A 27,207-nucleotide genomic window follows, 5' to 3' on the forward strand; every position below is an offset into this window, starting at 1 on the left:
GGGGACTGGAGGGCCCGGGGAAGTGCTATGGAGGTCATGGCTGGAAGGAGTCTCCAGCGCAAGTTTTTTTGGCGTGACCACCCTTTCGCCTCCGAACGACCATGTTCAGACTCACGCGTCCGTTGCTACAACAAGTCCTCAAGAAAACTACTGGAATCACGGGTCTCGCAGTACACCCAAACCCCCTTCCAGAACTCGTCCGAACCTATGAATCCACCCTTTCCGTCCTCTCTACCATCCCCCAGACTTCTGTCTACAGACAGAGTGCAGAGGCACTCACGAAACACAAGCTCGACATCGTCAAGGGTGCCAATGGAGATGTAGCCTCCGTAGAGAGACGACTGGACGAGGGGCAAATTGAGGAGTCATTAGATATTGCACAGGACGAGTTGAGGGTAGCAGAGAACATGCTGGAGTGGAAAGCGTCAGTCCGGTCTTTCTCGACGGTGCAAGATCATCTCTGACAGCGATACTCTAGGTGGGAACCGCTGGAGGAGCGACCCCCAGCTGGCCAGTGGGAGTATTTCGGGAACACATCCAACCCAGCGTCGTGAAGGGTCCCTCAGGCAGTGTCTACATAAACACAGATGCTCATTGCTGGATAATGTACAGCGCCTCTTCTGCAATACTACTGTCATCTGGTTGCGTCTACTAGCGCCAGACGTGAACTGCGCTGACGGTGTTCTCAGCTCCGGAGGAAATTCTCGCAAACGTCTGCGCGTCAGCAAGACTAGTAAGTGGGCTGGAAGAGAAAAAAAAGAGGTTCGGCAACGGGGAGGTTTATATGACTCTCGGATATGACCGGAAGCACACACTGATTCGTCAAGAGTAGTCGTTTCATGCAGGTGAATATAACATGGGTCACAAGAGAACCATACAGACAAGCGATCATACGAAGGTGGATCGAAAGTAAGTAGCACACGCGATATGATGTATATGACACAGGTAGATTTTCGCTTGGAATAAGAGGAACCAGTGAGAGAATATCTTGTTTGGCACAACCAGACCGTTCTCCACGACCAGATACAAGGGTAAGAAGGTATGAAGGGAGGGGACATGGTGCCCGATGCCTTGTTCCTGCTTTCTACGAGAGCGCAGGGAAGGCTCTCTCGTCATCCACATTGACACCAGTGGATGCGGTATTGCCACTGAATCCACCACGGCCTCGGCCACGTCCGCCCCGGCCACGACCCCGGTCGCCTCTGTCGCCTCCGCGACCACGCGTTCCGCGTGATGGACGGTCGAAGCGGGCCTCGATTTCGATAAAGACTTTTTCCTTCTTCTCGGTGCGGGACTTGGCTGTATTCCTGGTCTGCGAAAAGAGTGAGAAGCTGCACAAGTCCAGATAGAAGCGGGTGAGTAACCTTTCCAGCGAAGTACGCGTCGCCTTCGCCTTTCTCGAGGCGGGTGGCACCATCCCAGATACGGTCGTCGGAACCTTCGTTGGCCTTGCGAGACTCGAGCTTCGGTAGCAGGCTGGATTCCTTCTCCTTTTGCTGGGCGAGGTACTGGTCGAGGGTGAGGGTGTTGTCCTCTTCTTCCTCTCTGTCGCGACGACGACTTTCGGTTTTGCCGGCTTCGGCTTCACCTTCACCGTTGACTGGAGCGGGTGCTGAAGCGTCGGCGGGACTTGCACCCCAAGCATCATCGACAGCAGCACCACCAGCCCAGTTGTTGGTGTCGCCTGTCCCATCGGCAGCACCGTCACCGCTGACACCAGCCCAGTCGTTCACGTTGCCCGCCGCATCGACAGACTCTGCGGCGGCGTCGTTGGTGGCAGCCTCCTCTACCTTGAGTTCGGTAGAGCCATCGTCGCCGCCCCAGGACTGATGGACTTTCTTTTCAGAGTCGCTAGAGTTCGTGCAGGTAAGGAGGAAGGGTTGTGAGCGTTTATATCGACTTACGTCTTGCCCGTGCCGCTATGCCTGTCGAAGGCCCGTCCTCTTCCGCCACCACGGTTGCCACGACCTCTCCCCCTGCCTTCCCTGCCTTCCCTGCGTTCGCCGTCGACTGAATCACACCCAAGGTTGATCAAGGGGTGAGATGAATGGATGGGCATGAAAGTGATAATGGCTTACATCGACGCCTGTTAGACTCTGCACCGGCTGCGGGTTCCTCCGCAGTGGTAGTATCGCGATTGGTGTCGGTGTTTTTGTTGGCACCGCCGCCTCTGTTGTAGTAGCGACCGCCGCGAGAAGCGGGGCCACCCCTGCCGCGCTGGTTGCCCTTGGAGGGTTTGGATGTGGGTTGAGCGGGGACGGGGGCATGGTCAGTGGCAGGGGCTGGGCTGGAAGGGCGGGATGACTCCTCTGGGGGGGGGGAGGTGAGGATACCAAAGAGAGACACGAGACAAGCTCACCGTCCAGGACAGAGAAAGGGTTCTTCGAGGCCACCGACATGGTTTGGCGGGGCCTTTTCAGCGATCAGTCGGACGTGACTTGAGGGTGATCTGTGAAAGACGGATGCTCACAGGTGTCGAGGAGGAAAAAAGGGAACGGGACAATCAGGCTGGGGTGCCAGGGGGTCTCTGCAAGCCACACCCACTGGCTGTACAGTTCCATCTATAAAAGGAAGCCCGGGTGTCGGCCGCTCTCTCCAACGCATTTTACACAGGTGAGCTCGTCGTCGTTGTCGTCGCCGTTGTCGAGGAGGAGACTAACGGGTATCAGCCTGCAAAAAGCATCTCGACGACGAGTCGCTTGCCTGGAGCAATGCAGGAGTGGAGTGAGTCGAGGACCTTGAGACCGTCTAGTCGGGCTGGAGATGGACGTCGATTCGACGGGACGTGGGTGCGACGTCGTCCGTCGTTGCGGATGGCTGTTCGTGGCTGCCGTGTGGACGGGGTCGCAATGTCCTGTTGTACATACTGTAATGCACCAATTTGACTACGAGCGCCAATTCGATTTGTGATTTCTCTGTATCATATGTACTTGTCCCATCGACGATGTCCCCGCAACGGATGGCCATCGCATCGCTGCTCTGTCCAGACGACCAGCCCAGTCCTGCGCACGAGCCAGGCCGTGTGAGACACCCAGAGAAACCACGCACGATCGATGCCCTTCTCCACCCCGCCCCAGTGCCGGCCTCCACTCAGCCCCACCCAATGATAGTGACAACGACGACAACGGCGGCGGGGGCGGCGCTCTCCACGCCGGGCACGTCTCCCTCCCAGCACCGAGCCATGTCCTCATCGTTCTCCTACTCGCCGACCGACTCCATCAGACACCCGTTTCCCTCTCCCCGCTACTCCCCGCTCCACTCCACCCGCACGCCCTTCGCCGGTCTGCAGGCACTCGTCCATGTTGCCTCTGAAGAACATCGTCGCATCAGCACCCTCGACAGAGAGCGAGAACACCCCGATTCTCGTCTGCATTACCACCACAACTACAACTACCCGAGACACCCCGACATCGACTACCACCACCGCCCCAACAAGCGTCTCCGCGTGTCCCGTTCCGCTTCTCCATCCCGCCCCCCATCCCCCAACACAGACACACACCCCTCCACTCCTCCTCCACCTTTCCAATCCGAGCAACACGCTGCACGCGGTCGCTCGGCTAGCGGGAGCTCACAACACAGACAACCGCCACCAGACTCGCAATACTCCCGTTCTTACGTCCACCTCGTGCATCCCACCAGCCGTGTGCCACACCCGAGCACATTCTTCCCACCCGTGTCGCACTCCCAACACTCGCCTCTCCTGCCTTCCCCTCCCATACACCTCTCCCGCGCCCTTCCATCGCCATCGCGCCATCCGCCACTGCACTCGTTACTGCCACAACCACAATCATCTCCCCAGTCGACACGTCCTCCTCCCTTCTCTGGCGCAGCCTTCACCAGCACCACCAGCGTACCGAGAATGGTTGGGGGTATCTCGCTGCTAAGAGAGGACGTGTCGCCCCCCAGATTCGAGACATCGCGACACAGGACGGACCCTCCATACTTGCGAGTGCAAGAACATCTGCCGGTGCAGTCCCCAATCCCACGACTACCAGCAGTAGCATGGGATGTCCGACAGGACACCCCACCGAGCGAAGTAATCCTCTCCAGTAATCGAGAGAACAAGTCAGAACTCCAACAACCTCAATCATCCTTTCCGGTCGTTCCCCTGCCCTCGCAGTTCTCTGAATTCGAGTCGCACACCGCCGTCGGGCTACACCTACAACCTGGTTCTCTGCCTGTGGGCAAGACTAGCAATCTTCTAATGCAACAGCGATCGGTGCAAGACACACACCCCACAGAGCAGGTCTTCTCGTTACCACTTGCGCGTACGGACAACTCTGAGGTCTATATCGAGGCACAGTCTTTTGCTGACAGCAGGGATGCACAGGAAGACGGCAGCTCAGTGGATCAATCTACAGCAAAGACTTGGTCTGCACAGCGTGGGCCTACTCCACATCCAGGATCGCCTAGCCGTACGCCGTCTTCACTACCAGAGCGGAATCTGGCGGGGGATACCCCATCGCCGGTGGAAATCCTAGCAACGCCTCCACCCGTATCTCCCGCCCCACCTCCTCGAGGAAGTCCTCCAGTTGCGTCGGTACCTGCGTCCCCGCATTCGGAAAGAGTAGCACCAGAGCACACATATTCTTATATGACATCACCCCGTCCAACACCATCTCCGCCACCGCATGCCGTTCAGCGCGAGGCACGCCAGGGAATTGACAGTGGACGTACACAAGCTCCCGAGCCTGAAAACGAACCTTCGCAGGCTCTTGCACCTACGAAAAACGAAAAGGTAGAAGAGGAACTTGCAGATCTTCTCCCCGAGCCGATGGCAGTCGATGATTCCACTCGGAAACCGGCACTGCCGTTGGAACTTGTGCTAGGAGATGCACCAGTGATGCCAGTCGTTTCACCAGCAATTCAGCACTTGGAACCCGAGTTGGGTCTCAAGCTCGAGGGCGAAGGAGGCGATTTCCATGTCACAGAGCCTGCAGCGAGCAGGGGTAGCTCTGCGACACCATCCACATGCATCAAAGCAGAGGTACACCCCGAAGCGGACAATGTCGACACCTTCCTACCCATCTCATCTCCGCCCGAGGTGGACTGTAAATCTGCACGAAAGTTTGAAGGCAGTCATGACATGGTTGGCATGGACATCGACGTCGACGAGGAACTTCTGAGCCTTATCGAAGATCGGCCTCCTATACGCCGTGTGCAACCCCGTAGTGCCAGTGCACAGGCGCCAAGGGTCGGCGAAGAATCAGAACAAGGGCCAGCCGTCTCGCGGGCCTCGGCAACCGTCACGGATGAAGAACCCGAACCGGACTCAGCGCTGCCCCCTATTCAACGCACGAAGAAAGGCGCTTCCACGACTGCGGCTAAGAAGAAAAAGCAGGAAACTGCCAGCAAGGTACGTCTCTTCATTTTCAGCTAATGTCCGAATCAAATATTGAATTTCGTTCCAACTGGGTTGTAGCCTCCGACCAAGGCTAAGCAACCTCCAAAATCTCGGGCGAAACCTGCTGCGAAAACAAGGGCGAAACTCGGGGTTGAAGAACCCAAGGACGCCTGCAAGAGTATCCTCAAACCTGCTGGTGCAGGTGCTGGGTCACGTTCCACGTCTGTTATGCCAGCCAACGATTCCAAAGAAGACAATGCACCAGAGGGCGAGGTAGAAGAGAGTGATAAAGAAGACGACAAGTTGTACTGTGTATGCAAGACCAGATATAACGAGGATCGGGTGATGATTGCGTGTGATAGGTATGTGGCTGAATCACACTTGTCTTGGCTGAATATACCGACGCGGTGATGCAGATGCGATGAGTGGTATCATACACAGTGTGTCAATATGCCTGATCTCGAGATCGACTTAGTCGATCAATTCATTTGCCCGCCGTGCGTGAAGAGTGGGTTTTGGACTGTGTCTCGGATCCCCGTTTTACTAACATTTGCCTACAGAGAATCCAGAGCTCCGTACAACTTGGAAGCGACGGTGTCTGTATGGTCTTCGACACGAAAATCCTTCCTCACCAAGCGCATGCCACAAACCCGCCCGTGGCGCCTTTTCTAAGTATTGCTCAGATGGGTGCGGTAAAAAGTACATGGAAATGCATATTTCAAAATGGGAATCCAGCGGTGGCAATCGAGATGCACTTTGGGAGGAGGTCAAGCACGCAGAAAAACGGGAGGGCGTAGTTGTCCGCCTGGACGAAAACATTGGGAGAACGTCAGCTGGCGGTGAAGTTCACGTTGACGGCACCCGAGAAAGTTTCCCCGAGGTACCCTCCAAATGCAGAGTTGAATGGGAAATCGGTCGGTTGAATGCACGTCTTGAGGAGGTTGTGAAGCAGAGAGAAGTAGTCAAACTTGAGATGGATATGGTACTGTGGCGAGAAAAGCTTGTCAACCTGGCTGCCCAACGTGCTGCGAAAATGGACGAATGCGGTTGGGACCAGAGGCTTTGCTTCGGAAAAGAGGAGTGGACAGATTTTGGAGCGGAAGTGCTAGACAGCTACGAGGAGAAAATGGAACATGGGAATGACACTATGCATGTCGACGACACATCATCTAACCATGGAGAATGGTGGTGCGTCGGTAAAAAGAAATGCGAGCGCCATGCTGGGTAAGCTCTGCTGGGATAGTTTGTGTTGTATGATTGATTTTGTGGTCAGATGGCAGAAACTCCGAATGGCGGAGGTCTCATTCGATAAAGAAACGAAAGAAGGGGTACTTGTCAAACTGACAACCTGTGAACGCGAGATACGCAAACGCATCGAAGATATCCTGTACCCCCGAGCTCATAGCACATCTCAGAAAGCACTTGTCCCGCTAAGCCCGGGACTTCGCCTCAACGGAACCCATAACTCCTAATCGGGCGAAACAACGACCGCGTCTGCATCCATAACTATTCTTCGTGCACGCATTGCCTCTCGACCTTGTCACTTCCTTTTTATTCCCTGCGCATAGCCTACCTAGAATCGAGTGAACTCTGCTTCGCAAATGTCGTGAGCAGCCATGGATACGAATGCATCTCTGAGGATAAAAATGAAGTGATACAACTGTTGCGTGTTGTCAATAACCATCACCCTCCCCTCCTTCCTTGCAAAACCCCTTTTGTTCATACAACACCCTAGCCTTGAAATCTTCTCGACCTTTCCTATCAGCAATGTCCATTTTATGATATGGATCGAGCACATTATAATCAACCTGTCGTAATGGGATGTCGTCCTCCTGATCGAGGTCCTGGTGGGGATGTATGAAAGAGAGACGGCGATGACAGAGGGCCTGCAGAAACATACAATTTCACCCAACAGCACCACGTTCTCACCCCTAATCAAAAATAGGCCGTGCCAGTGTTCGGCAAATGCATTACCGTGGTATATTCGCTCTACAGTATCTTCGAGAACCAGATTTGCTGTGTGAACAGCCTGTTGGAATGTAAAATCCTAGATGATTAAAGGCACGTACGCACCGAACTGATCATAGGAGCGCAATACACCATGTAATTTTCGACCGTCTCGAAGAACCACAAGCATCTTTCCTAAGCCAGGGCACAGTGAAACAAAAAACATGGATGACTTGGGGCGAATGAATGACAGGTGGTCAGACGTACTGTCCACGCAATCTACTAAGGCTCCAGAAGTAGTGAATGGGATCAACGAATCCATTGAGGGGCAACGCTGCCACCAGGCAGCCAGACGGTGTAATGAGCGTAGCGATAACGACGTCGAGAATTTGGTGGAGGACGACGACTCACAAGCAATTACTGTATTATCCCTGCAGCCTTGTCCTGTAGTACAAATTTTGAAGTGGACAGACAGGTTCGTCAAGCTGATATGGCCGAGTCGTTAAGGCGAGTGATTTGAATTCTCAACATCACTTGGGCATTGCCCGCGTAGGTTCAAATCCTGCTGTCAGCGAATCTTTTTTGGCTTTTTTGTATTTTCTATGGCTAGACGGTCTGGCATGACCAGAGGTATGTCTAACCATTGTCACTCATTCGCACGATGATCGAAACGATATACATCGCTAGGCATGGTCAGCACCACAAACCAACCGACCCAGCAGACATAGCTCACTTGTCATGGTTTTCAGGTTTTCGATCAAACTGGGTTGACCCCATCTGGTCTGTGTTGTCTACCAGTTCGTTGTTGGGCTGCACTGACGAACTGCTGCAGCGGATCTCCTACGGGCCTTCCAAGAGATTATCCCTTGGCGGCGTACGGAGAGGTGATTGTCGCAACCTAGATATGTATACAGCACCAGGGGTGCCAGTTCACGATTTCCCCCCCAGACTCAAGCACAGGAACTCGCTGCATACTTTCAAGCCCTCCCTGTGTCAAACCGACCAACCGCGATATTCTCTTCCCCATACTGTATGTCGTACTGACCTCCCCTCCTCCAACTTGTCTCTGATGGTCGATCGCTTACCTAGATCGCTGCCTTCAAACGGCGTTACCTATGGCTTCGGCCCTAAATCTGCCGATTTACACTGAGCATGGTGGGTGTTCAAAACTGTGCCCGACTCGGAAAAGTGACCACTGAGTGCTCAGGCATCGCTGAATGGTACTCTCCTGTTGTACCTGGGACAGGTTTACACCCCCGTCCAAAGATTGCCTCTGAACTGAAAGCCTACTTCACTGAGATTGATCCGTCGTGGTCTTCCGTTTGGTATCCCTCTCGCAAGGGTGAAGACGTGGACCAGGTTCATGCCCGTGTCAACGGATTTCTCGAGCTCTTCGTTCCCGAGGTCGAAAGACGATTCTCTGACAAACACAAGTGCATTTTGTTGTTTTCCCATGCAGCCACGATCATTGCACTATGTAGGGGTCTCCTAGCCCAACCCGACATGCCACTCAGGGTAGGCTGTTGTTCCATCTCCGTGTTTACTCGGAAACCAGGTGCAGTCGGTATCGTGGGTGCCTGGGAACCTGAATTGCTGGCAAATGGAGACCACTTGAAGGATGGGGCCTCGCGAGACTGGGGCTTTGAAGATATTCACACCTCCAACAGAAAGGTATACAAAAACTGAGTGAATTACACCGTCTTATTGATCGAAATTTCTAGGTAATCAACCATGTCGGCATTCCTGGTACAGAGCATCTGGCGGACGACACGTGTGGACCACAAATACAACGTAGTTCCCTTTGAACTATACCCCACCCATGACAGAGGAACTAGATTTCTATCGACTCAACAGCTACTATACCTACTCGTTGGAACAGGGTTTAAAGATGCGAGTCTGTTTCTAGATGTGCAGTCTATTACAAGAAGAATCCGTTGATACACCGTCTTCGTTGTCTACAAGAAAGACACGTATGCACTGGCGTAACTTACACTAGAGTCCCTAAGATTCTGACATTTACTGCTTTGCTCGTAGTGCACCCACTCGACCTTTGGGTGTTTACCATGCTTCTCGAGCTCCATGAGGGCTCCAAGGAGCACACCAATCGGATGTCTGCCACATATTGTATTCCCTGTACGGTCGAGGTAGTCCGAGAACTTTTTGTGAGACTGGGCCGCAGGTGTTTCTACCTCTGGCGTTGGGCGAATAGTCAAGATGTCCGTGGCTTCGTGGTCGAGGTCGGAAATAGAGGCGTAGATCGGCCTCTGTGAGAAATTATACTGCTGTGGGCCAGAGCTCCTGAGGCGCACACCTGCAATTTCACTGGGGAGAGGCTCTGGATAGTAAAACGTGTATCGGAAACGAGTGCCCCTAAACGACAGTCAGCATGGGGTCAGTGCGAGATAAAATCCCCCACCAGTGGCAAAAGTCACTGGAGATGACGAAGAAGTTTTCCGGATCGGCTAGATAAGGAGCCAAAATGCGACCGTAATCTATTTCTTGAGCTCTGTCAATTGCTCCCACCAATATGGGCACCACTGTGATGTTGCTACTGCATAGATCACGTCAGAAAGAGCGGGCGAGAAAGAGAGGCGTTTGCTGACTCTTGAAATACATGATAGATGTATGGTAAATGCATCTCGATGCTGTGTTCGTCTTCGTCCGTATCTAAACTCATTGTCTTGAACTTGCCAGTTTGCAGTAACTCATCGTTAACTAGGTGATGTCTTGAAATGAATTCACAGAAAGTGTAAAATCCCCTCACCCTCTTTATCGATGCTTAATTTACCCAGAGGCGTCTCATAATAATCGCATCCGGAAACATCGCATCGCGTGAGGTATACATGATGAGAGGGGCCAAGAATGAAGACGCGTTTGCTGCGGGAGGATTGTCAAGGCAAGCTTCTGAGCACTGGAACTACTTACATCCCGGTTGTATCGATGGTCTTATACGCCCAAGCGGCTGCACGCCCCGAGTACGAATAGCCGGCATGTCTGGATAAGAAAGTCGTCAATGTGTTGGCGATTCTCTGATTAGCACGATGGAAGCGCACGGCCCGATGATTGCTTTGCATCCTGCGATAGGTGGCTCGAACTCCTGCTCCTCCGTGGGTTTGACGGCTGCAAGCCATCCACTCAATTCCTGACCGAGCCGATAACCTGGAGCATATCTCATTGTACGTGAGAGATCCCGATGATCCATGGAACACACCATTTCCTGTGTACCATGAATCGGCGTGTGTCGCACAGGCTTCGAATAAAGGGGTGAGTGGCAGCAAGGCGTACTTGAAAGGGCCTTACCGATGGCCGCCCATGACAACGGTCGACTGTGGTGAACGGGAGGTGATTTTACGGAGGAACTGGGAGAGAGAGAACCACATCTGGCTTTCAGGGGACATACTAGATTTGGGAGAATTGTACATAGAAGCAAGCCATAGGAGAATGAAATATAGAAAATTGCACGCGAGCATATTTGCATGTCGACTATCTCCTACATATGGGAATGGATACAGGACAGTGAATAACCATCTACTCCTCTGACCGCAGCCGTGCTGCAGGGTTCGTCACCTTGACACCGAGAGCCTTTGCCCTAGGACGAAACTTGTGTCAGAATGCAATGATGCGGATTGACAAACCAGAGTCACCTCTCAAGAATCAGAGCACGGTTTCGACTGCTGACGTTGTGTGCAATCTCTGCGGCATAACTTTTATTGTGCATGAGAAGGATATCAACCTCCTTCACGTTGCTGACAAGGAATTTCTTGAGGCCACTGGGCATTAGGTGGCGGGTCTAAGGAGAGCGACGGATGTACAGCTGAGTGCGACAAGCTTGGAACGGATATCGTACCTTCTTGTTACTGCCATAGCCGATCTTAGGCATGGGGAGTTGACCCTTGAATCTGCGCCTCACTCTGTTGTCGATACCCTTGGGTTTCCGCCATGCCTCCTTCACACCGTGATACCGATCAGACTGGTGACGCCTATGCAAGCAATAAGTGAGTGTGTATCCGAGTTGGCGGGGCAGGTGACGAACTTGAATGCCTTCGTGCGCTTCTTGACAATGGGGATCTTGACGGCCATGGCGGTCTGCAAGGGTCGTCAGTATTCAGCGTGATAATACCTCCACAAAACAAGACATAAGTGGTCCGATCGCGGTACTACATCGCAGCCCAGGTAAGTCCATCCAGCCTGTTTGGACAGTAAAGTTTCCCGTGAACCGGATGGAAGTGCGCGATTGCAGTGTTGACCGACGGTAGCACGAAACACCAGACTGTCATACTCACAGTTTTTTGAGGTTTGGGTGTCGACGGCTTGCTCGTCCACCAGACGTGCGTTCTCTTTTGGCCGGAAGAGGGTTCAGATAAACAAATGTCAACAAAGCGCGTGGCTGTGCTGTGGGTTTGCCAAGCTCCTGCTTCACTCTGCCCGCGACAACCTTACAGTCTTACACGGTGCTGTGATGGGTCACTGCGTTGGGTGTCACCCACAAGACAGTTTGTCTTCCGTTCCCCAAATGCTCGCTTTGAGCGTTACTCTCGGCATTAGGCTCCACCGATCAATAACGGTCCCGTTTGAACTGCTACTTTGTGTTCCTTGCACTCCACAATATTATGTCCATCCCACCACATTCAACAAGTGTGCCTTCCCCGGTGTTTTTCTGGATTACCATTGTCGCACCGCCCGAAGCGCTGGTGGCGATTGGTGCTGTGATTGCTGGTTTGGGCACGATTGAAATGAGTTTCAGAACGTGATATAATGGCAGGGATGAGCGTGAGAATCGATGATGGGGTACTGGTGAAATCAAAAAGCCCACCGCCATCGCATCCTCTCTCGCTGTGGACGTCCTTGGCTTCTGCTTTCCCCCCCCTGCGCGCGTGCCAGTTTATAACTCAAGCCTTCATGCTGGCCGAGTCTACTTTCGACCGGACTTTTGATGATGATGACTGGCTTGCCCCCGCTCCATCCAAATTGCACAGGACAGCAAGCGTCGGCAATAGCTGGGGTGTTACCTACGTAGGGCGTGGTTTCGGTTGGAGTACGAAGGACGACGATCATACGGAAGATATCCCCAGCCTAGATCCCCACGCGCTGCCCGACGAGTCGCTGAAAAGCGAACCTGTTAGTTCATCCAGCTCAGTGCAACGATCACCGGTAGCTTCTCCCGTGCTGATCGTACCCTCGTCCTCTCAACCATCTCGTCCCGCCGACCTCGGACCGCTGATCATACAGCCTTCGCCGTCGGCTCCGCAATTCTTCGCATCGTCCCCAGTGGCAGACTCTCCAGCTTCCTTCCAGGCTCCTTCCTCCCTCAGATCTCACAGTCCCTTGTCTACCTATCATTCGAATGCACCCAATGCACGCCGCCCCTCTCTTTCGCGATCTCCCACTCTCCCGCGCCCCCGACGGCGGTCCTCGCAGCAGCGTGTCTCTCTCATAGCCGGACGGGTCTCCATTGCACCTATCGAACCACATTCTCCTCTTCCAATGCCACAGATACTACATCGCACGGGTAGCTCCACAAACTTGCTCTCGTCTGTGGCTAGTACAAGGGCTCCTTCGCCTGTGCACGATATAGTTCCAAGTAAAAAAACGATATCAGATTTCTTCATTGTCGGAGATTTAGGCCGAGGTGCTTATGGACTTGTCAAACGAGCGCGAGAATGCAACTCAGATGGATCGTTTGGGGTGAGGATGGTCTGGCATTAAATCAAGTTTATCCACCTCATGCACTCGCAGCAACTTGTAGTAATAAAGCAGATCATCAAATCTCGGATTCTCGCTGATTGTTGGAAACGCCATCACAAGTATGGCACCATACCGATAGAGATCTTTGTCATGTCCGTCATATCATCCACATCGTACGAGCTTCCTCCCGTTCGTCCATGGAATCCGGGTCGCCGGCACCACTGCCCACCTAAGACCGGGGAAAACGAATACTGGGAAGAGGGAAGGATTGTCAAAGGACATCCAAACATATGTCCTATACTGGATTTCTTTGAGGATAACCACTATTACTATCTCGTTCTGCCTTCGACCGTACCCGAACGCCTTCCAGAGCAATCGCCACCTCCAACTGACCTGTTTGATTTAGTCGAAGCCTACCCGGAAGGCCTTCCCCCGGGCCACATTCGCAGTTACTTGGGCCAACTCGCTGATGCGCTGTGTTTCCTGCATTCCCACGGCATAGGTGAGCGGCTGTGGACATCTTCATTTCTTCTGTTTTTACCGTCTATGCAGTGCATCGCGATGTCAAGGACGAAAACGTCGTCCTTGGACCAGATGGGACCTGTGTTCTGATTGATTTTGGCAGCTCTGGGTTGGTCAGAAAGAATGGTTGGGATACATTTAGTGGGACGTAAGTTTATTTGATACTCCATTTCGCACGCGTGTTCACGGACTGCTTGTAAAGTCTGGATTATGCCGGCCCCGAAATTCTGCGAGGCGAACGTTACTACGGAAAGGAGCAAGATGTTTGGGCCTTTGGGGTCGTTGCATACGTTCTTCTCGTCGGAGAGTGCCCATTCCACACGGCAGCGCAAGCGCAAGAAGGCTTGGAATCACCTTTCTCGGATGCCTTCATTGCGTTGGACGATCGATGCGGCGATGAAAAGCAGAGAGCAGGTGAAGAAGAGGATGGGGGCGGAGCGCTAGGGGATGCTGCGGTGCTGGTAAGGGCATGCCTGCGGGTGGATGTGCAAGCTCGGCCGACATTCGAAAATATACTTCAATGTCGATTCCTGCGCGGTTATGATGGGTGGGGGATGAAGAGTCCCTATGGGAGTCAACAACCGCTCTCACCAAAGCCAGGTGCGTTTCCTGCATGTGTCAGCTGATTGGAAGCAACGGGTAGGAATGTCCCCTATAAACTGTTACCTGATTGCATGGGATAGAATGTCATTGGTTGTCCGTATTAATTTCAAGCCGCTTTGCACCTGTTTGGTTGATAGTATGTATTTATCACACCACCACCCTGTCGGCCTCGTATCAAGCTTGCATCTACATTACAATCGTCACATCATGTCTTACTGTTACTTGTTGTAGCTAGCATCACAGCCACATCGAAGGAGTCATTCATCGCTTACTAAGCATCTCGGGTGGCGCCGAGCGGAGTTGAAGAGTTATGTCAGTTTATCATCAAAAAATCGATGTCGATAAAATTTTTCGATGCGGAAAGGGTATAATTATCAGCAAACGCCCTCTTGATCTCTCTTTCTTTCATACCACCACATCCTCTCCCTTCTTCACTTTTTCTTTCTTTCTGTACTGTTAAGTGAGTATCGTCGTCGTTGTCGTCTTCTTTTCTACATCAATCTGCATATTCTGTTTCTTGTACCTCTCCATCGTTATCCAAATCATCATCCGCCGCCCTGTCGTCGTATACTGACACACCATTTCTTCATAGAAATACATCAAAATGGGAAAGGAAAAGACCCACGTTAACGTCGTCGGTAAGTGTTCTTTGATCTGCCCATCGGGTTGCGATCTGACTCGATCACAAGTCATCGGCCACGTCGATTCCGGAAAATCAACCACTACTGGCCACTTGATCTACAAGTGCGGTGGTATCGATAAGCGCACCATCGAGAAATTCGAGAAGGAAGCCGCTGAACTCGGCAAAGGCTCCTTCAAATATGGTGGGTCTCTCGGTGACCTGGACCGGCTTCGCATCATAAACTCATCCGATCCTGATAGCATGGGTGCTTGATAAGCTCAAGGCTGAGCGTGAGCGTGGTATCACGATCGATATCGCCCTCTGGAAGTTCGAGACACCAAAATACATGGTTACTGTACGTATCGATTTCTTCCTTACACGATCTTGGTTACCGATCGCGGAATTTTTTGTAGGTCATTGATGCCCCTGGACACCGTGACTTCATCAAAAACATGATCACCGGTACCTCCCAGGCTGACTGTGCCATTCTTATCATTGCTGCTGGTACTGGTGAGTTCGAGGCGGGTATCTCCAAGGATGGTCAGACCCGTGAGCACGCCCTTTTGGCGTTCACGCTCGGTGTCCGCCAGCTCATTGTTGCCGTCAACAAGATGGATACTACCAAGGTACGTTTTGTCCTTCGATTGCCTCTATTCGAGCGTTTACGAGATATCATTAGTGGAGCGAGGACCGTTTCAATGAAATCGTCAAGGAAACTTCGACTTTCATAAAGAAAGTTGGCTACAATCCCAAAGCCGTTGCATTCGTCCCTATTTCGGGCTGGCACGGTGACAACATGTTGGAAGACTCCACCAAGTATGCTTATCTCTTTTTGTCGCAGACCGATTCTCATCCGTTGAATAGCATGCCATGGTACAAAGGTTGGACCAAGGAAACCAAAGGTGGTGTCGTCAAGGGCAAGACCCTTCTTGATGCCATCGACGCCATCGAGCCCCCCGTTCGTCCTTCTGACAAGCCTCTCCGGCTTCCTCTCCAGGATGTCTACAAGATTGGTGGTATCGGCACAGTACCAGTAGGCCGTGTCGAGACTGGTGTCATCAAGGCTGGCATGGTCGTCACGTTTGCACCTTCGAACGTTACCACTGAAGTCAAGTCCGTCGAAATGCACCACGAGCAGCTTGTTGAGGGTGTTCCTGGTGATAACGTCGGTTTCAACGTCAAGTATGTAATTTCGACAGGTTGAGGGAATTACTTGTTGACCTCACCCATAGGAACGTCTCTGTCAAGGATATTCGTCGTGGTAACGTCGCCTCCGACTCCAAGAACGACCCCGCCAAGGAGGCTTCATCTTTCACTGCTCAGGTCATTGTCCTCAACCACCCTGGCCAGATCGGTGCTGGCTACGCTCCTGTGCTTGATTGCCACACCGCCCACATCGCCTGCAAGTTTGCCGAGCTCATCGAGAAGATTGACCGTCGGAGTGGCAAGTCGCTCGAGCAGGCTCCTAAATTTGTCAAGTCCGGTGATGCTTGCATCGTGAAACTTGTTCCATCCAAACCCATGTGTGTGGAGTCCTACAACGAGTACCCACCTCTCGGTCGTTTCGCCGTCCGTGACATGAGACAGACTGTCGCTGTCGGCGTCATCAAATCCGTCGAGAAGACTGACAAGACTGGAAAGAGTATGTCCCTGTATTTCCTCCTATCGCCCCGTTCATGGTTGACCATATTTCCAGTGACCAAGTCTGCGGAGAAGGCCACCAAGAAGAAGTAAACGATTGTAGAAGTAGTGTATCGATCTTCTTTGTTTTTCTCTGTTTCCTTAGTTTTACTTCTCGGTATACATACCTGCATATCTGTAAGCACATCAATGAAGACAGCGGGATGCAGTATTCCCCGCCCACGAAAGCGCTCGAATCAAAACAATCACAACCTCGGAAAGAGGTGGCAAAGAAAGACAGTACGACACGAGCAAGTCAGGGTGAGAAGTTTTAGGACTGTTAAAGGAACATCGTACAAAACACGTTCTACATGACCGCTGAATGTGACTCACATACCGTGTGCGACGATCCCAGCGAAACCACATCTGGTTCCCAATATTACTGTAATTACTCCGCTTACAATCGACGCGGTCTCCTCAGCCGACTCCTAACAAACATGTTCCAACTTCTCCCCCTCGTTGATCCTTGGCCCAAGGTCACGCCCGATGGTCCTCTCGAACACCTCCAGCATGAACGTAAACAGCGATCTGGTAAGCGCAGCGTCCCACCTGCCCTTGGACGATTCATCGCGAATAAAGGCGTGTTGTGCTCGCACCTCCAGGAACTGCAGCACGGCGCCTTGTTAATAGGTCGATACAGTATAGTATAAGCATACCGAACATAGAACATTTGCGTCCTCGAGTGTTTTCCGAATCAAATCCCGCCCAGAGCGTGGGACATGGGTGTCCTAGGGACTTTCACATCAGGAAATGAATGCTGGGGGAAGAAACGTGTTTACCTCCTTGCCGAATATCATCTGCGAATCCATGGGTTGCATCAGCAAATCCATAATCCGGCGCGGATAGTACTCACCACTAGTTCCCCCTTTCCGGTCATGTCACCCTTGCGAACAAGCTCTAGCGAGTTGTCCTTCTTTCCCTTTCCCAGGGTTGCGCAGTGTATATCTGTCGCGAAGAAACATACAGACGATAGAACCTTGGCATCAAACGCAGCCTGTAAAATATTGAGTGTAAAGTTGTAAAAGCTATACCGATGTGAATACCCGGAAAGCCTAGGTGTAATACGATCAACTCGGAGAAGGATAAGGATCAGAGAGTTACAAACCAAATGTCCACCAAGACACATTCCTGTCGCTGGGGAGAGCATGATATACCGATAACAGAGGAAAGGGCGCATCTCTGACCTGCAATGCGACCATTACAGTTTGGGAGCGACGTGAGTAGGTCGATCGTAAGTGTTGCATCCTAAAGACAAATCCTGCGTAAGGGAAGTGCAGGTGGCACCGTCGGCTAACAGTACTTCGTCATAAGCTTCTACGGTTTTTTCAATCTTCACAGAAGTCATCAGAATATTGGCTAGTGTAGCAACAACAATCTGACCTTGTACCTGTTGCCTCGGTCGGTGCCTGAAAAACGGTGATTAGCAGGACGCTGATAGGGGCTTTACAGTACTACCTTCCGTGTCGTACGGGATGGGTTCGGGTCCTTCAAATTCATGGAAACTCGATGGACATGCTGCGCGACTTAAATGCGTTCCTAAAGATGAGTCGTCGTACGACGCACCAACGACATATCCGTGGCTTGCAATCTGTCCAGCGAACCTCTCCACTGGTCCAGTTACTTGATAAATCTCACTACAGCCCAATATTGTCGGTTCCGATAGATCACAGCGACGGTATGAGTGCGTACGTACCTGAAACATACGACACCTGGCCTCGACTCTGTCAGTTCTGATTGGGTCCATCTTGGTGGAGAAATGCACACCTGGGAACTTGGCTTGGGGATAGCCGGGTACCACAGGAGAAATCACGAATATGCGGATCGGCCGCTCGTTGCTGAGTTTGCTGGGCACATCGTGATAAATCTTGGTGATCAACATGATAACTTGCAGAACCTGTCACTGTGTAGTAGATGGCTCGTCCAATCACTTGATCACGTATATATCCGTTGCTTTGTCTTTTTCTTTTGGACCGTGTTCCGTACTTTACCACTAACGGTGTTACTAGGACATCCGACTTGGCCTGTTCAACAACGCAGATGTCGTAGAACTGGCAGTTGACAGCGACAGGCACAAGTTGACAAGGACACGAACGTGCGACTGTGGTAGTACATATGCAGTTGAAGGCTGGGCGTATACACTTTTACACTCGACCATCCCATGGCCGCGCCGAATGCCCAGATACGTCCTTACAAACTCAAAGATGAGAAGGTGGTCAAGTTTGCCATTGGAAAGGCACTGATGGAAGGGTTAGCAGTTGCGAACCGACGAGGTAGGTTCTTCTGATATCCACAATTCCGCCTCTCCTTCACTATTGCGACCAATCAGCTGTTTTCCACCCCTTCACGCTGAGTATATGGGTTGCGCTGTCATGTATTATGGTCGAGTACTTGGGCTGGTGGCCGAATCTCGAGCACGGTTTCTTGCGATTTTTTTCTCCCATGCCTGCTTTTGCGTGCTGGGCGGTCCTAATCCTGGCTTTGATTGACTGGTCTGTCTATCTTTTCAACTCTGATCAATGCTCTGAATTTAGTTGTGCAGGATCAACCGCCCGTACTTCGAGGATGCTGCGTCCGACGCTCTCCATAGGCTAGATGTTGGGAACATCGAAGAATATTACGCCCGTTCACCCTCTTCAGGGTTTTTCGTTTTGGAGTATGACAGCTCTATTATTGGACTCATAGCAATCGATGCATCGGAGGACTCTCAATCGATCCAGGGTTTCGAAGAAAGCAACAAGGTGAAGGAAGAAAAAAGGGGCACCTCGTCGGTGGCTATGATCCGGCATTTCTACGTTGACGAACTCTTCCGGAAGGCTGACGTGCAGGACGATCTGGTCGCGTTCGCAGTCAGGTGTGCTTTCGGCGCGTCAGGAGAAGTGAAGGAGATCAGAGTAGCGACATCGTCTCTGCTTGGTTACGTGCAAAAGTCACTTAGTAAATTCAGGTTTAAAATGGATGGAATGACGAGGATGAATCTGAGTGTGTACGGTTGGACGACGGGGATGATGAACTTGAAGAGAGCCGATTGGGAAAAGGAGAAGTCGGTGTTTACTTAGTCTAGCCTGTCGTTTTGTTACAAGTGACGAAGGCAAAATGTCTCGACTTGCATCCATCATCGCCAATCCAAACGGTCTCGTTATCTTGCAGTCATCGGTGTCCCAGACGTGTTTGCCCATCTTGCGGCAGGTCCTCAAACCAACGAGACTACCACCGCCGCAGACTCTCTTATTCTCCTTCCTTTACCCCCCCTCTTCGTTGATCGGGAGTTTAGCATCAGATGCATCTCTTATTAGCGTCTTCGATTATACCGAACGTATCCCCGGATACGATACGTGGACAGACTCGCAGCAAGATATTCTTAATGCTATCAAGGCAGGTATGGACCACAAGGCTGTAGAACCTATGTTAGAGCTGATGCACCTACCAAAGCACCTCCTGGTTCACTCAGGGTGGTCATCGATTCCGTGGACACGCTTGCATCAGACATCTCGTCCGACTCGCAGACGTTCAAATTCATAAAGACAATCTTCAATTTAATCTCTTCCCGTCCGCGTACGTCGCAATGTCTCCGGCACACCATACCTTTGACCGTTTGTTAAACAGAGCCCTCCGTCCTCGTGCTCCATCTCCTGTCTTGTTCTCTCCTGTCCCTTCTAACGCAGACGGCATTGTCACCCACACTAACGCACGTCATCGCGCACCCCCCAGTGTTGATTGAGCACCTCATAACGGCATACTCTACGCCCCCACCTCCAGCGGGACCAGCAGAGAAGTTCTGGAGTGTCTTCATACCTATCTCTGAGCGTGCTCCTGAGAGCCAGCGACTCGTGTATGGCCCTGATGGAACGGGTGCATGTACGGGAGCTGGGGATGATGCGAAAGAGTTTATTGTCGAGTTGATCATCAGAGGAGTAGGCATCGAAGGTGGGAAGCGTACTACCGAGAGAATGCTGGAAGGATGGAATGGAGAGGCTGCAGAATCCCCCGAGAAGTTAGGGAGCTTAAAGGCCCTCTTGTCTCGGAAAAAGGTTGACGAGGTAAGATTTCGACGACCGACCTCTCGCCTTGCTAGATGTATCATTTACAGAAACCGCTTGACCCCATGCAAAGCGTGTCTTTCAATCTCCATCTTACAGCGTCTCAGGAAGAGTCACGCGGACGAGTACCCCTTCCATATGCCCATCAACTGTCGGCAACATGTTCGACTATTTATTATGAACCGGATTCCGCTGATGACATCGACGATGATGATCCCGACGAAGACCTGGATATTTAGACAGGGTCGTGACACTCTGAAATGCGTATATATATGATCAAGCAGCGATAGCTGCAATTTAAGTTCGCGAAAAGAAATCCCCATTGAGCGTAAGAGTGGTATCGAATTTGAGTGGAGTGTCACCGCGTGCAGAGAGCTAAGGAAGTGAACGCTTGGTATTCTAAGGCGCACTATTTGATCCTCTTAAGCTAGACAGGGCATCAGCGTGTTTCAAAGCGTTTATGTGAGGCCACACACCCTTTCGGTCTGTCTGAAGACGCCACCATCAAGTTCCGTAGTTTTCTTTCCGATAACATCCAGTCGCTGATTCTGAGCATCAAGCTCTTGTCCCATGGTTGTCCCAAGGGCTTTCAGTCTCTTTGCAACGTCGGATATTTCATTCAAGTTGTTATCCAGCTCATCCTCAATTTCATCATCTGATGCTCCCGCTTCAAACTGGTAACGCTTTCGTTGCTCCTTCTGCGCTGCGAGCTGCCCAGCAGCTTGGGTGGAGGCTCTGGAGACGCCAGCACCTGACACCCCCTCTTCGTCTTGCTGACCGTAGGTCATGGCGCGGCCCAGTCTGTTCTGCGTCTCTCGAATGTCCGTCATGGCTTTCTCCCTCTCACGACGTTCGTCTTCATAGCGTTGCATTACCTTGGCATCTTGGGCGGCTCGTTTGGCGTCCTTGTTCCAGGTAATCACTGGACGGAAAATCGACCTGTTGAGTTGTTTGAGCTCATCGATCTGATCTTCAGCCCTGTGTGTATGGCCTTTGGCGACATCGAGATGACGTTCTGTGTTGGCCAATTTCTCTGTGCTGATTTGAGGACTACTGGAAATGCGGCGATCGGCAAGGATACATACCCGATTGGTCGCCAAGCCGGGTTAAGGTACCTGTAGCGGTTTCTTCTGCCTCTCTCGCAAGGCGAAGGGCATTCCTGGTGGAGGTGACGCTCTCTTGTTTAAGAAACCTTGTCTGTTGCTTGATGCCCTCTACGTCGTCGTCATTCTCCTCCCCGTGTGCGGGCTCCCGGGGAAGCTCGGGGCCATCGAAGAAACGACCAGAGCCTGCCCTGTTGGGATTGTACCCTGCAAAGAGTTCACTGCGTGCACGGTCCAGCGTAGGGTCGGATGGGGGAGGGACTTTTGCTGCGGGAGAGTCGTGATTATCGTGAGGATTGGGCCCGTCTCTGCTAGGAACGTAGGTACTGGCGTTAGAGCGGTAACTAGGAAGAGGGGAGACACTGCGAGAAGAGCCACGAGTACCAGAGGCCGCCCCAGCGTCCGCCGGGGGGATGAGATTTTTGTCCTTGCGTCTGAAAAACGACATGCCTGCCCACCGCAGCTCAGTGCACGACTCGACTCTATGTACTCGGGTGGCGGTGCCACACTGAGACCACGTGACACTGCATGAAAACGCGGTCACGAGCGGATTCTGTCCAGTTCGGACTGCAAGATGGCCCCGAGTTACGCAGAAGAGCGTGAGGCTAACATCCATCGTAACAAGCAGTTGCTCATCGGTCTTGGTGTCGAAAAACTCGTGCCGACGCAAGAACCAAGGGAGACCCTACGAGTCAAGGCCAAAAGGACAGCTACTGAAACGGACGAGGAGTACGAGGACGATGAACGTCGACGAAAATTGGTCCGCACAAATGCACTCCCGAAAGCTACCTCAGAGAGCAGGCGTCGCAGTATCCGCCTGTCAAGTCATGCCTTGACGGGAGAGCAGCAAGAAGACACACCTGTCCCTCTCACTGTGAGAAACCTCTCCAGCTTCTCTTCCGGCTCAAACAAGCAAAGGACACATGACCCGTAAGTAACCGTTGAAACCGCACAGCATTCGTTGAATCCGTGTGCAGGAAGGTATATGGTCACATACCTGGCGTCGAAGTTGGCTCGTGGTGGGCTTCACGGTAAGTGATTTGTTAGCTGATTTCTACTTGTAAAACTCACACACTTTTCAGGGAGGAATGTTCAAATGATGCGGTCCATGCGTACGTGGTGTACGATCTGACTTTCTTCCTTGATTTGTTGACAACATACAGCCCCTGGGTAGGTGGCATCGCACCCGGCCAAGACGGTGCATATTCGGTTGCAATATCCGGCGGTTACGAGGACGACATCGATGACGGCTATGCATTGTGAGTCAATTTTGGGCATGGTTCTTCGTTCAGGTTGAGATGCATACCAGCACATACACTGGGGCCGGTGAGACATATTTCGGGCGTTGCCTGAACGCCTCAAACTTAGGGTGTTATAGGTGGCAGAGACCTGAAGGGCACAAAGACAGCTCCAAAAAACGTACGGTCCCCTACTCAAATTGTGTATCGACCTCTGATATCCCTTTCAGCTTCGGACCGCGCCACAAAGCTCTGACCAGACATTTGAACATAATCATAACAGAGCACTGAAGGTGGGGTAGCAGTGGATGAGCCAGACAAGTTGCTGATTTGCCCTAGCGCTCCGTGGAGACCGGGAACCCGGTGAGAGTGATTCGCGGTTACAAGTTGCAATCAAAGTACGGCCCAAGCGAAGGGTAGTTAGAGCACGTTCATCCCACAACTCCCAAATTTTTGACCTCAGCGTTCCAATGCAGATATCGGTATGATGGCTTGTATACCGTGAAAAAGGTAAGAATGCCCGGTGACTAGTTGCTCACGTGCTAACTCAGTGTGAAAGTGCTGGAGAGAGGAGGGCCTGGGAAAAGGTGGCTACCTAGTATGCAAGTTTGCCTTTGTCGTAAGTTTCTTACGGGGGAAGTTGCTGTATGAACTCATGATAAATTTGCACTCAGCGTTTAGAGGGTCAACCACCCATTCCCGTGAACCCTGCTAAGGAAGGATGAGGACTATGAGCTCCTGAACCGAACTCGGCAGTTGGGGATGCCGACGATATAATTGTGGATCAATTCCGTGTCAGAGCAGAGGTTTTATGGACCGCTAACTCTTCGTACACACATGATACAGAATTTCTGTGTAATCTACGGCTATGTAGAAAATGGTCTGATTGTCACACGCACACGTATTTGACCCCCCAAAAATGACCCCTCCAAATTCTCTTCTCACAAGCACTTCATTCTCCCCGCCGCAGGTATTTCCAAAGCACAACCCAGGACCCCACACCAGTAGGTTGGCAAGAAGTTCTATTACTTCCTTGTGTAACGGCGAGGGCAGGCAAGGCCGACGATGAGACTTTCTTACTTATTCCCCTACTTGGCTTTGCCAGTGTTCGTACTTGCACAAGTTGAGTGCTTTACCTCTCTTCTTCGCTTTATGCGAACATCGTATCTCCGTCTAGTCTGCTCAGGTGACGACTTCCTGGGTCGTGCAGCAAACTGTGGGTTCAAACCAGCAAACTAGCACCATTTCGACACCCACGGTCATCACCATCGGTCCAACAACCAGCCTGACGAGTTCAGGTTCGGCGTCACCCACTGGTAACAGTACAACTGCAAGCGGATCGGGTTCGGGCAACGCGACCAGCACTACTGTGGCCAGTAGCAATCTCCCGACGGCCCCTACCTCTGTTGCTGGTGCTAATGGAGGCGGTTCTGGTGGAGGGGCCCCTAGTCCTGGAGCGTCGGCAGCAGGTGGAATATATGGACCCCCCGACGGTTATATTGCCGGTGCAGAAGCCCTCAGGAGCGCCACTGTTTTGGGGGGCATTGGATTTGCAGTGGGTGTGGCATTGACGTTCGCATAGACTTGTGGTTTGGCTCTTCTGGATGGTGTTGATGTTGGACATGACCCAGGAATTCGTGCTTTCTCCTTTTCACCATCTTGTCAATGGACTCATCCGGCGCTGACGGACTGTCTCGCACATACGTTTACCATATATCCTGCATCTGCACGGCTTAGTTCGTCGACACGCTACACTTATTTTTCAGACAATTATCCAAGGACTTCGTGCAGCCAATGAATATTTAATACTTGTTAATTGAGCCTGTGCTTATGTAACGTGTATGATATCAAATGGTCATTCGTCACCTTCCAACTTCCAACACCACCGAACAGATATGGAGGCAAAGGTTCGTTATCTGAGGAGGAAGCGATAGCTGGGTTCGTGATCTTGATTTGTAGACAATAGGAACCCACAATGGCACCTTTCACTGTGATGAGGCCCTAGCCGTCTTTCTCTTGCGACACACCCCCACTTATCGGGAAGCAAGTACGCATTTCCAACTGATGCAGCGCTTTTAAGCTCATAGCCATTTCAGGTTTGAAAAGAACCAGAGATCCGTCCATCTTGGATACGTGTGACATCGTCGTCGATGTAGGAGCCGTGTATGATGTTGAAAAGAGGCGTTTTGATCACCACCAACGTGGTTTCGAAGAAGTGTTTGGGTATGGCTTCGGGATTAAACTATCGTCGGCTGGCCTTATCTACAAGTACGCTGTTTTTTTTTGTCAATGAATGTTCATCACGTTCGCAGGCACTTTGGGAAAGAAGTCATCGCCCGTGAATTAGAGTTGGACATCGAGGATCCAAATGTCACAGTTCTCTGGTTGAAACTGTACAAGGTATACCTGGTACCACATATATACCCTCCTCGTTCATCAATTCCCTAGGAATTTATAGAGGCCATCGATGGCATTGATAATGGAGTATCTCAGTACCCCTCAGAACAAAAGCCGCGATATCGTAATCGGACCGACTTGTCAAGTAGGATCGCTTGGCTCAACCCACCTTGGAATTATCCGACGGATGCAGGGGCCATCGATGTGCGTGATACACCCTTGGGACGAGCGCTATTCCCTAAATTACTTGCCAGTCCCTGTTTAGCAAGGCCTCACAGCTTGCCGGGGAAGAATTTCTTGGCAGACTGAGGTACTATGCGAATGCGTGGTTGCCTGCCCGAGGTTTTGTTGGAGCCGGCCTTACTGCTCGGCGTGGGGTCGATCCCAGCGGGAGAATCATACTATTCGAACAGTTCATTCCCTGGAAGGTACTGTTGCCACCGCCGCCGAGACTATTCTTAAGCAAACCGATTTCTTCAGGAACACCTTTTTGAGCTCGAAGAAGAGCAGAATATTGCAAGCGACGCTCTCCCATTGTACGTCATATACCCTGACGAGTTCAGCGGTAATTGGCGCGTTCAAGCCGTGCCTGTCGCGCCGGAGAGCTTCGAGAGCCGGAAGGCACTACCCGAGAAATGGAGAGGGCTTCGGGATGATGAATTGTCTCGGGCTTGCGGCGTGGAAGGGTGCATTTTTGTACACGCATCAGGATTTATAGGAGGTGAGGTAAAAGACACAGACCCACTCCTTCGTCTCATAACACGTTCCCTAGGCAACAAAACAAAGGAAGGAGCGTTGGGGTTAGCTAGACTTGCTGTTGTGATGTAATCTTAAGAAATCAACAAGCACCTCTTTTGATCTCATCAGGTATTGTCGTGCTTTTTGCATAGCCTCTCACAGCCTTTTGGTGCCATCCGTACTGCGGTGAGTCGAAGTATTGAATCTGCGCGTAATTCAAGTGTTACGCACGCCTGGAACACGTGTTCGGACCTCTCAGCGGCCACATGACCCGCTCGAGGCACTCTTGAATGTACACCATGAATGTGGAGTGCGTCGGATAGAGAGCCTCACGCTGTTCGCATGTTTCGCATTGCGTGTTGAACGTTGAACCACGGATAACCCTCACCCGAACCTCTACAAACTTCGATATCCAAGAACATTACTTCTCTCTCCCCACATTGGTCCTTCAACTGTCAAACCTTTTGACGATGCCCTACATCAAGGCACATTACCATCCAATCCTTTTCGCTCTCATTACAGTTTGTGCTATGGCTGAGCTGGGCCTCGCAGCATTCCTCATCAGCGCCGGGAACGAGAACAATAACTGGCCGAGTGATCGTTACCACTCAGTGTAAGTGCTTCGGAATGTAGGTTGCTCCAAAGTTGGCTGATTCTCCCAGCTTGATTCTTTTCGAGTTCAATGCCGTCTGGACGACCTTGTTTGGAATAGCATATCTTTTGTGGATAATTGACGGTGCTATACATTTCCTGGCAAGCATAGCGAGCTCCATCATCTGGCTTCTTGTTACCACGATTCTATGGGTGGGTAAAACAAGACACGAGAACGAGTCCTATCTTGACTTTTTTTTAGGGAGCTGCCGCTGGCGTGATGCACGGAGCAAGATCGGGAGGCAACTGTAATTGGATATCCGCTGTCTCTGGGTTCGTGGAGGGAAACTCGCCATGTTATCTACCGCAGGACCTGAGCAGCGTCTCCAGGTGCAGGGAAACTCTGAGCGTGGAGGCCATAGGGTGGATCGAGTTTGCGCTGTGCGTCCTCACCCTCCTGGCAACGTGCATGTGGGTGAGAACAAGTAAGCGGAGCTATGTGAGTGAATATAGCAAGTTGGCATGATTTTGGATGTAATGTTCTCCCCTTTGACATTGACGCTGTGACTGGAATCAAACAGCAATCTAGCTTTTACGTATAACGACTAGCGGGACCAATGGACCTGTAGAACAAAACATTTATTTCCTTCATGCGACCCGTACCTAGCCCGAGTATGTACTCTGTCAATTCGTGTGTGTA

General features: G+C 51.7%; 18 protein-coding genes and 1 non-coding gene across 19 annotated transcripts; 13 read left to right on the forward strand and 6 right to left on the reverse strand.

Annotated features, from left to right (window-relative positions):
• Nucleotides 1-101: 101 nt before the first annotated feature.
• Nucleotides 102-554, forward strand: F5J12DRAFT_893402 (Ndufa5, NADH-ubiquinone oxidoreductase subunit; the record flags this gene model as incomplete). Its single annotated transcript, XM_051747649.1, has 2 exons — nucleotides 102-424; nucleotides 479-554. The coding sequence occupies 2 exons, from the start codon at nucleotides 102-104 to the stop codon at nucleotides 552-554; spliced, it is 399 nt and encodes a 132-aa protein (XP_051599626.1).
• A 530-nt stretch (nucleotides 555-1,084) lies between these two features.
• On the reverse strand, nucleotides 1,085-2,399 carry F5J12DRAFT_721595 (uncharacterized protein; the record flags this gene model as incomplete). Its single annotated transcript, XM_051741321.1, has 6 exons — nucleotides 1,085-1,312; nucleotides 1,365-1,710; nucleotides 1,756-1,851; nucleotides 1,905-2,010; nucleotides 2,079-2,309; nucleotides 2,360-2,399. 6 exons carry the CDS (start codon nucleotides 2,397-2,399, stop codon nucleotides 1,085-1,087), a joined length of 1,047 nt encoding a protein of 348 aa, XP_051599627.1.
• Nucleotides 2,400-2,517: 118 nt separating this feature from the next.
• F5J12DRAFT_135262 (uncharacterized protein) lies at nucleotides 2,518-5,476 on the forward strand. Its single transcript, XM_051738101.1, has 2 exons — nucleotides 2,518-2,613; nucleotides 2,670-5,476. The coding sequence occupies exon 2, from the start codon at nucleotides 2,945-2,947 to the stop codon at nucleotides 5,378-5,380; it is 2,436 nt and encodes an 811-aa protein (XP_051599628.1). The 5' UTR covers nucleotides 2,518-2,613; nucleotides 2,670-2,944; the 3' UTR covers nucleotides 5,381-5,476.
• Nucleotides 5,477-5,554: 78 nt separating this feature from the next.
• F5J12DRAFT_721599 (uncharacterized protein) lies at nucleotides 5,555-6,816 on the forward strand (the record flags this gene model as incomplete). Its single annotated transcript, XM_051741322.1, has 4 exons — nucleotides 5,555-5,706; nucleotides 5,761-5,852; nucleotides 5,905-6,568; nucleotides 6,618-6,816. Coding segments are annotated over 4 exons (1,107 nt in total), but the record flags the coding sequence as incomplete, so codon positions are not given.
• A 201-nt stretch (nucleotides 6,817-7,017) lies between these two features.
• F5J12DRAFT_721889 (Sm-like ribonucleoprotein) lies at nucleotides 7,018-7,613 on the reverse strand (the record flags this gene model as incomplete). The annotated part of the gene is made up of 4 exons (XM_051741337.1): nucleotides 7,018-7,188; nucleotides 7,245-7,360; nucleotides 7,418-7,486; nucleotides 7,559-7,613. 4 exons carry the CDS (start codon nucleotides 7,611-7,613, stop codon nucleotides 7,018-7,020), a joined length of 411 nt encoding a protein of 136 aa, XP_051599630.1.
• A 162-nt stretch (nucleotides 7,614-7,775) lies between these two features.
• F5J12DRAFT_t122 lies at nucleotides 7,776-7,865 on the forward strand. Its single transcript has one exon. It is a non-coding gene; the product is annotated as a tRNA-Ser (tRNA).
• F5J12DRAFT_135311 (histidine phosphatase superfamily) lies at nucleotides 7,785-9,225 on the forward strand. Its single transcript, XM_051738102.1, has 7 exons — nucleotides 7,785-7,983; nucleotides 8,041-8,071; nucleotides 8,124-8,175; nucleotides 8,240-8,321; nucleotides 8,381-8,446; nucleotides 8,499-8,962; nucleotides 9,013-9,225. The coding sequence occupies exons 1-7, from the start codon at nucleotides 7,953-7,955 to the stop codon at nucleotides 9,094-9,096; spliced, it is 810 nt and encodes a 269-aa protein (XP_051599631.1). The 5' UTR covers nucleotides 7,785-7,952; the 3' UTR covers nucleotides 9,097-9,225.
• A 21-nt stretch (nucleotides 9,226-9,246) lies between these two features.
• F5J12DRAFT_906046 (MEMO1 family) lies at nucleotides 9,247-10,713 on the reverse strand (the record flags this gene model as incomplete). The annotated part of the gene is made up of 8 exons (XM_051748740.1): nucleotides 9,247-9,661; nucleotides 9,708-9,839; nucleotides 9,895-10,006; nucleotides 10,056-10,168; nucleotides 10,217-10,285; nucleotides 10,345-10,450; nucleotides 10,503-10,541; nucleotides 10,692-10,713. The coding sequence occupies 8 exons, from the start codon at nucleotides 10,711-10,713 to the stop codon at nucleotides 9,247-9,249; spliced, it is 1,008 nt and encodes a 335-aa protein (XP_051599632.1).
• Nucleotides 10,663-11,597, reverse strand: F5J12DRAFT_836199 (60S ribosomal protein L32). The gene is made up of 4 exons (XM_051745960.1): nucleotides 11,325-11,597; nucleotides 11,139-11,271; nucleotides 10,936-11,081; nucleotides 10,663-10,880 (listed from the first exon to the last, which is right to left on the reverse strand). Exons 1-4 carry the CDS (start codon nucleotides 11,369-11,371, stop codon nucleotides 10,820-10,822), a joined length of 387 nt encoding a protein of 128 aa, XP_051599633.1. The 5' UTR covers nucleotides 11,372-11,597; the 3' UTR covers nucleotides 10,663-10,819.
• Nucleotides 11,598-11,722: 125 nt separating this feature from the next.
• On the forward strand, nucleotides 11,723-14,467 carry F5J12DRAFT_836204 (kinase-like protein). The gene is made up of 4 exons (XM_051745961.1): nucleotides 11,723-12,976; nucleotides 13,028-13,478; nucleotides 13,529-13,646; nucleotides 13,701-14,467. The coding sequence occupies exons 1-4, from the start codon at nucleotides 12,047-12,049 to the stop codon at nucleotides 14,122-14,124; spliced, it is 1,923 nt and encodes a 640-aa protein (XP_051599634.1). The 5' UTR covers nucleotides 11,723-12,046; the 3' UTR covers nucleotides 14,125-14,467.
• On the forward strand, nucleotides 14,445-16,613 carry F5J12DRAFT_836208 (translation elongation factor EF-1 alpha). The gene is made up of 8 exons (XM_051745962.1): nucleotides 14,445-14,739; nucleotides 14,791-14,925; nucleotides 14,984-15,078; nucleotides 15,137-15,349; nucleotides 15,403-15,539; nucleotides 15,588-15,905; nucleotides 15,956-16,365; nucleotides 16,420-16,613. Exons 1-8 carry the CDS (start codon nucleotides 14,706-14,708, stop codon nucleotides 16,455-16,457), a joined length of 1,380 nt encoding a protein of 459 aa, XP_051599635.1. The 5' UTR covers nucleotides 14,445-14,705; the 3' UTR covers nucleotides 16,458-16,613.
• Nucleotides 16,614-16,661: 48 nt separating this feature from the next.
• F5J12DRAFT_135461 (dienelactone hydrolase) lies at nucleotides 16,662-18,716 on the reverse strand. The gene is made up of 13 exons (XM_051738103.1): nucleotides 18,168-18,716; nucleotides 18,097-18,112; nucleotides 17,967-18,037; nucleotides 17,859-17,918; nucleotides 17,784-17,809; nucleotides 17,704-17,733; nucleotides 17,588-17,648; nucleotides 17,509-17,537; nucleotides 17,447-17,455; nucleotides 17,257-17,397; nucleotides 17,183-17,200; nucleotides 17,060-17,131; nucleotides 16,662-17,008 (listed from the first exon to the last, which is right to left on the reverse strand). Exons 1-13 carry the CDS (start codon nucleotides 18,280-18,282, stop codon nucleotides 16,832-16,834), a joined length of 825 nt encoding a protein of 274 aa, XP_051599636.1. The 5' UTR covers nucleotides 18,283-18,716; the 3' UTR covers nucleotides 16,662-16,831.
• F5J12DRAFT_942018 (uncharacterized protein) lies at nucleotides 18,527-19,459 on the forward strand (the record flags this gene model as incomplete). Its single annotated transcript, XM_051749701.1, has 3 exons — nucleotides 18,527-18,673; nucleotides 18,730-18,892; nucleotides 18,943-19,459. Exons 1-3 carry the CDS (start codon nucleotides 18,562-18,564, stop codon nucleotides 19,457-19,459), a joined length of 792 nt encoding a protein of 263 aa, XP_051599637.1. The 5' UTR covers nucleotides 18,527-18,561.
• A 10-nt stretch (nucleotides 19,460-19,469) lies between these two features.
• Nucleotides 19,470-20,928, forward strand: F5J12DRAFT_836228 (uncharacterized protein). The gene is made up of 4 exons (XM_051745963.1): nucleotides 19,470-19,779; nucleotides 19,833-19,955; nucleotides 20,007-20,440; nucleotides 20,491-20,928. Exons 1-4 carry the CDS (start codon nucleotides 19,497-19,499, stop codon nucleotides 20,677-20,679), a joined length of 1,029 nt encoding a protein of 342 aa, XP_051599638.1. The 5' UTR covers nucleotides 19,470-19,496; the 3' UTR covers nucleotides 20,680-20,928.
• F5J12DRAFT_721572 (uncharacterized protein) lies at nucleotides 20,899-21,991 on the reverse strand (the record flags this gene model as incomplete). The annotated part of the gene is made up of 2 exons (XM_051741318.1): nucleotides 20,899-21,473; nucleotides 21,526-21,991. 2 exons carry the CDS (start codon nucleotides 21,989-21,991, stop codon nucleotides 20,899-20,901), a joined length of 1,041 nt encoding a protein of 346 aa, XP_051599639.1.
• A 119-nt stretch (nucleotides 21,992-22,110) lies between these two features.
• F5J12DRAFT_836233 (PUA-like domain-containing protein) lies at nucleotides 22,111-23,693 on the forward strand. The gene is made up of 11 exons (XM_051745964.1): nucleotides 22,111-22,473; nucleotides 22,521-22,574; nucleotides 22,626-22,655; nucleotides 22,707-22,802; nucleotides 22,853-22,869; nucleotides 22,922-22,962; nucleotides 23,012-23,074; nucleotides 23,121-23,197; nucleotides 23,258-23,291; nucleotides 23,341-23,400; nucleotides 23,456-23,693. The coding sequence occupies exons 1-11, from the start codon at nucleotides 22,118-22,120 to the stop codon at nucleotides 23,504-23,506; spliced, it is 879 nt and encodes a 292-aa protein (XP_051599640.1). The 5' UTR covers nucleotides 22,111-22,117; the 3' UTR covers nucleotides 23,507-23,693.
• Nucleotides 23,694-23,702: 9 nt separating this feature from the next.
• On the forward strand, nucleotides 23,703-24,633 carry F5J12DRAFT_836239 (uncharacterized protein). Its single transcript, XM_051745965.1, has 2 exons — nucleotides 23,703-23,903; nucleotides 23,959-24,633. Exons 1-2 carry the CDS (start codon nucleotides 23,847-23,849, stop codon nucleotides 24,361-24,363), a joined length of 462 nt encoding a protein of 153 aa, XP_051599641.1. The 5' UTR covers nucleotides 23,703-23,846; the 3' UTR covers nucleotides 24,364-24,633.
• F5J12DRAFT_836244 (metal-dependent protein hydrolase) lies at nucleotides 24,628-26,041 on the forward strand. Its single transcript, XM_051745966.1, has 8 exons — nucleotides 24,628-24,688; nucleotides 24,741-24,828; nucleotides 24,878-25,049; nucleotides 25,094-25,181; nucleotides 25,230-25,382; nucleotides 25,433-25,606; nucleotides 25,659-25,899; nucleotides 25,951-26,041. The coding sequence occupies exons 1-8, from the start codon at nucleotides 24,677-24,679 to the stop codon at nucleotides 26,004-26,006; spliced, it is 984 nt and encodes a 327-aa protein (XP_051599642.1). The 5' UTR covers nucleotides 24,628-24,676; the 3' UTR covers nucleotides 26,007-26,041.
• A 345-nt stretch (nucleotides 26,042-26,386) lies between these two features.
• F5J12DRAFT_721843 (uncharacterized protein) lies at nucleotides 26,387-27,033 on the forward strand (the record flags this gene model as incomplete). Its single annotated transcript, XM_051741334.1, has 3 exons — nucleotides 26,387-26,529; nucleotides 26,579-26,720; nucleotides 26,770-27,033. The coding sequence occupies 3 exons, from the start codon at nucleotides 26,387-26,389 to the stop codon at nucleotides 27,031-27,033; spliced, it is 549 nt and encodes a 182-aa protein (XP_051599643.1).
• Between the last annotated feature and the right edge of the window lie 174 nt (nucleotides 27,034-27,207).

This window comes from Pisolithus orientalis (assembly GCF_024613125.1).
Source record: "Pisolithus orientalis strain OTSU chromosome Unknown F5J12scaffold_16, whole genome shotgun sequence".
Lineage (NCBI taxonomy): Eukaryota > Fungi > Basidiomycota > Agaricomycetes > Boletales > Pisolithaceae > Pisolithus > Pisolithus orientalis.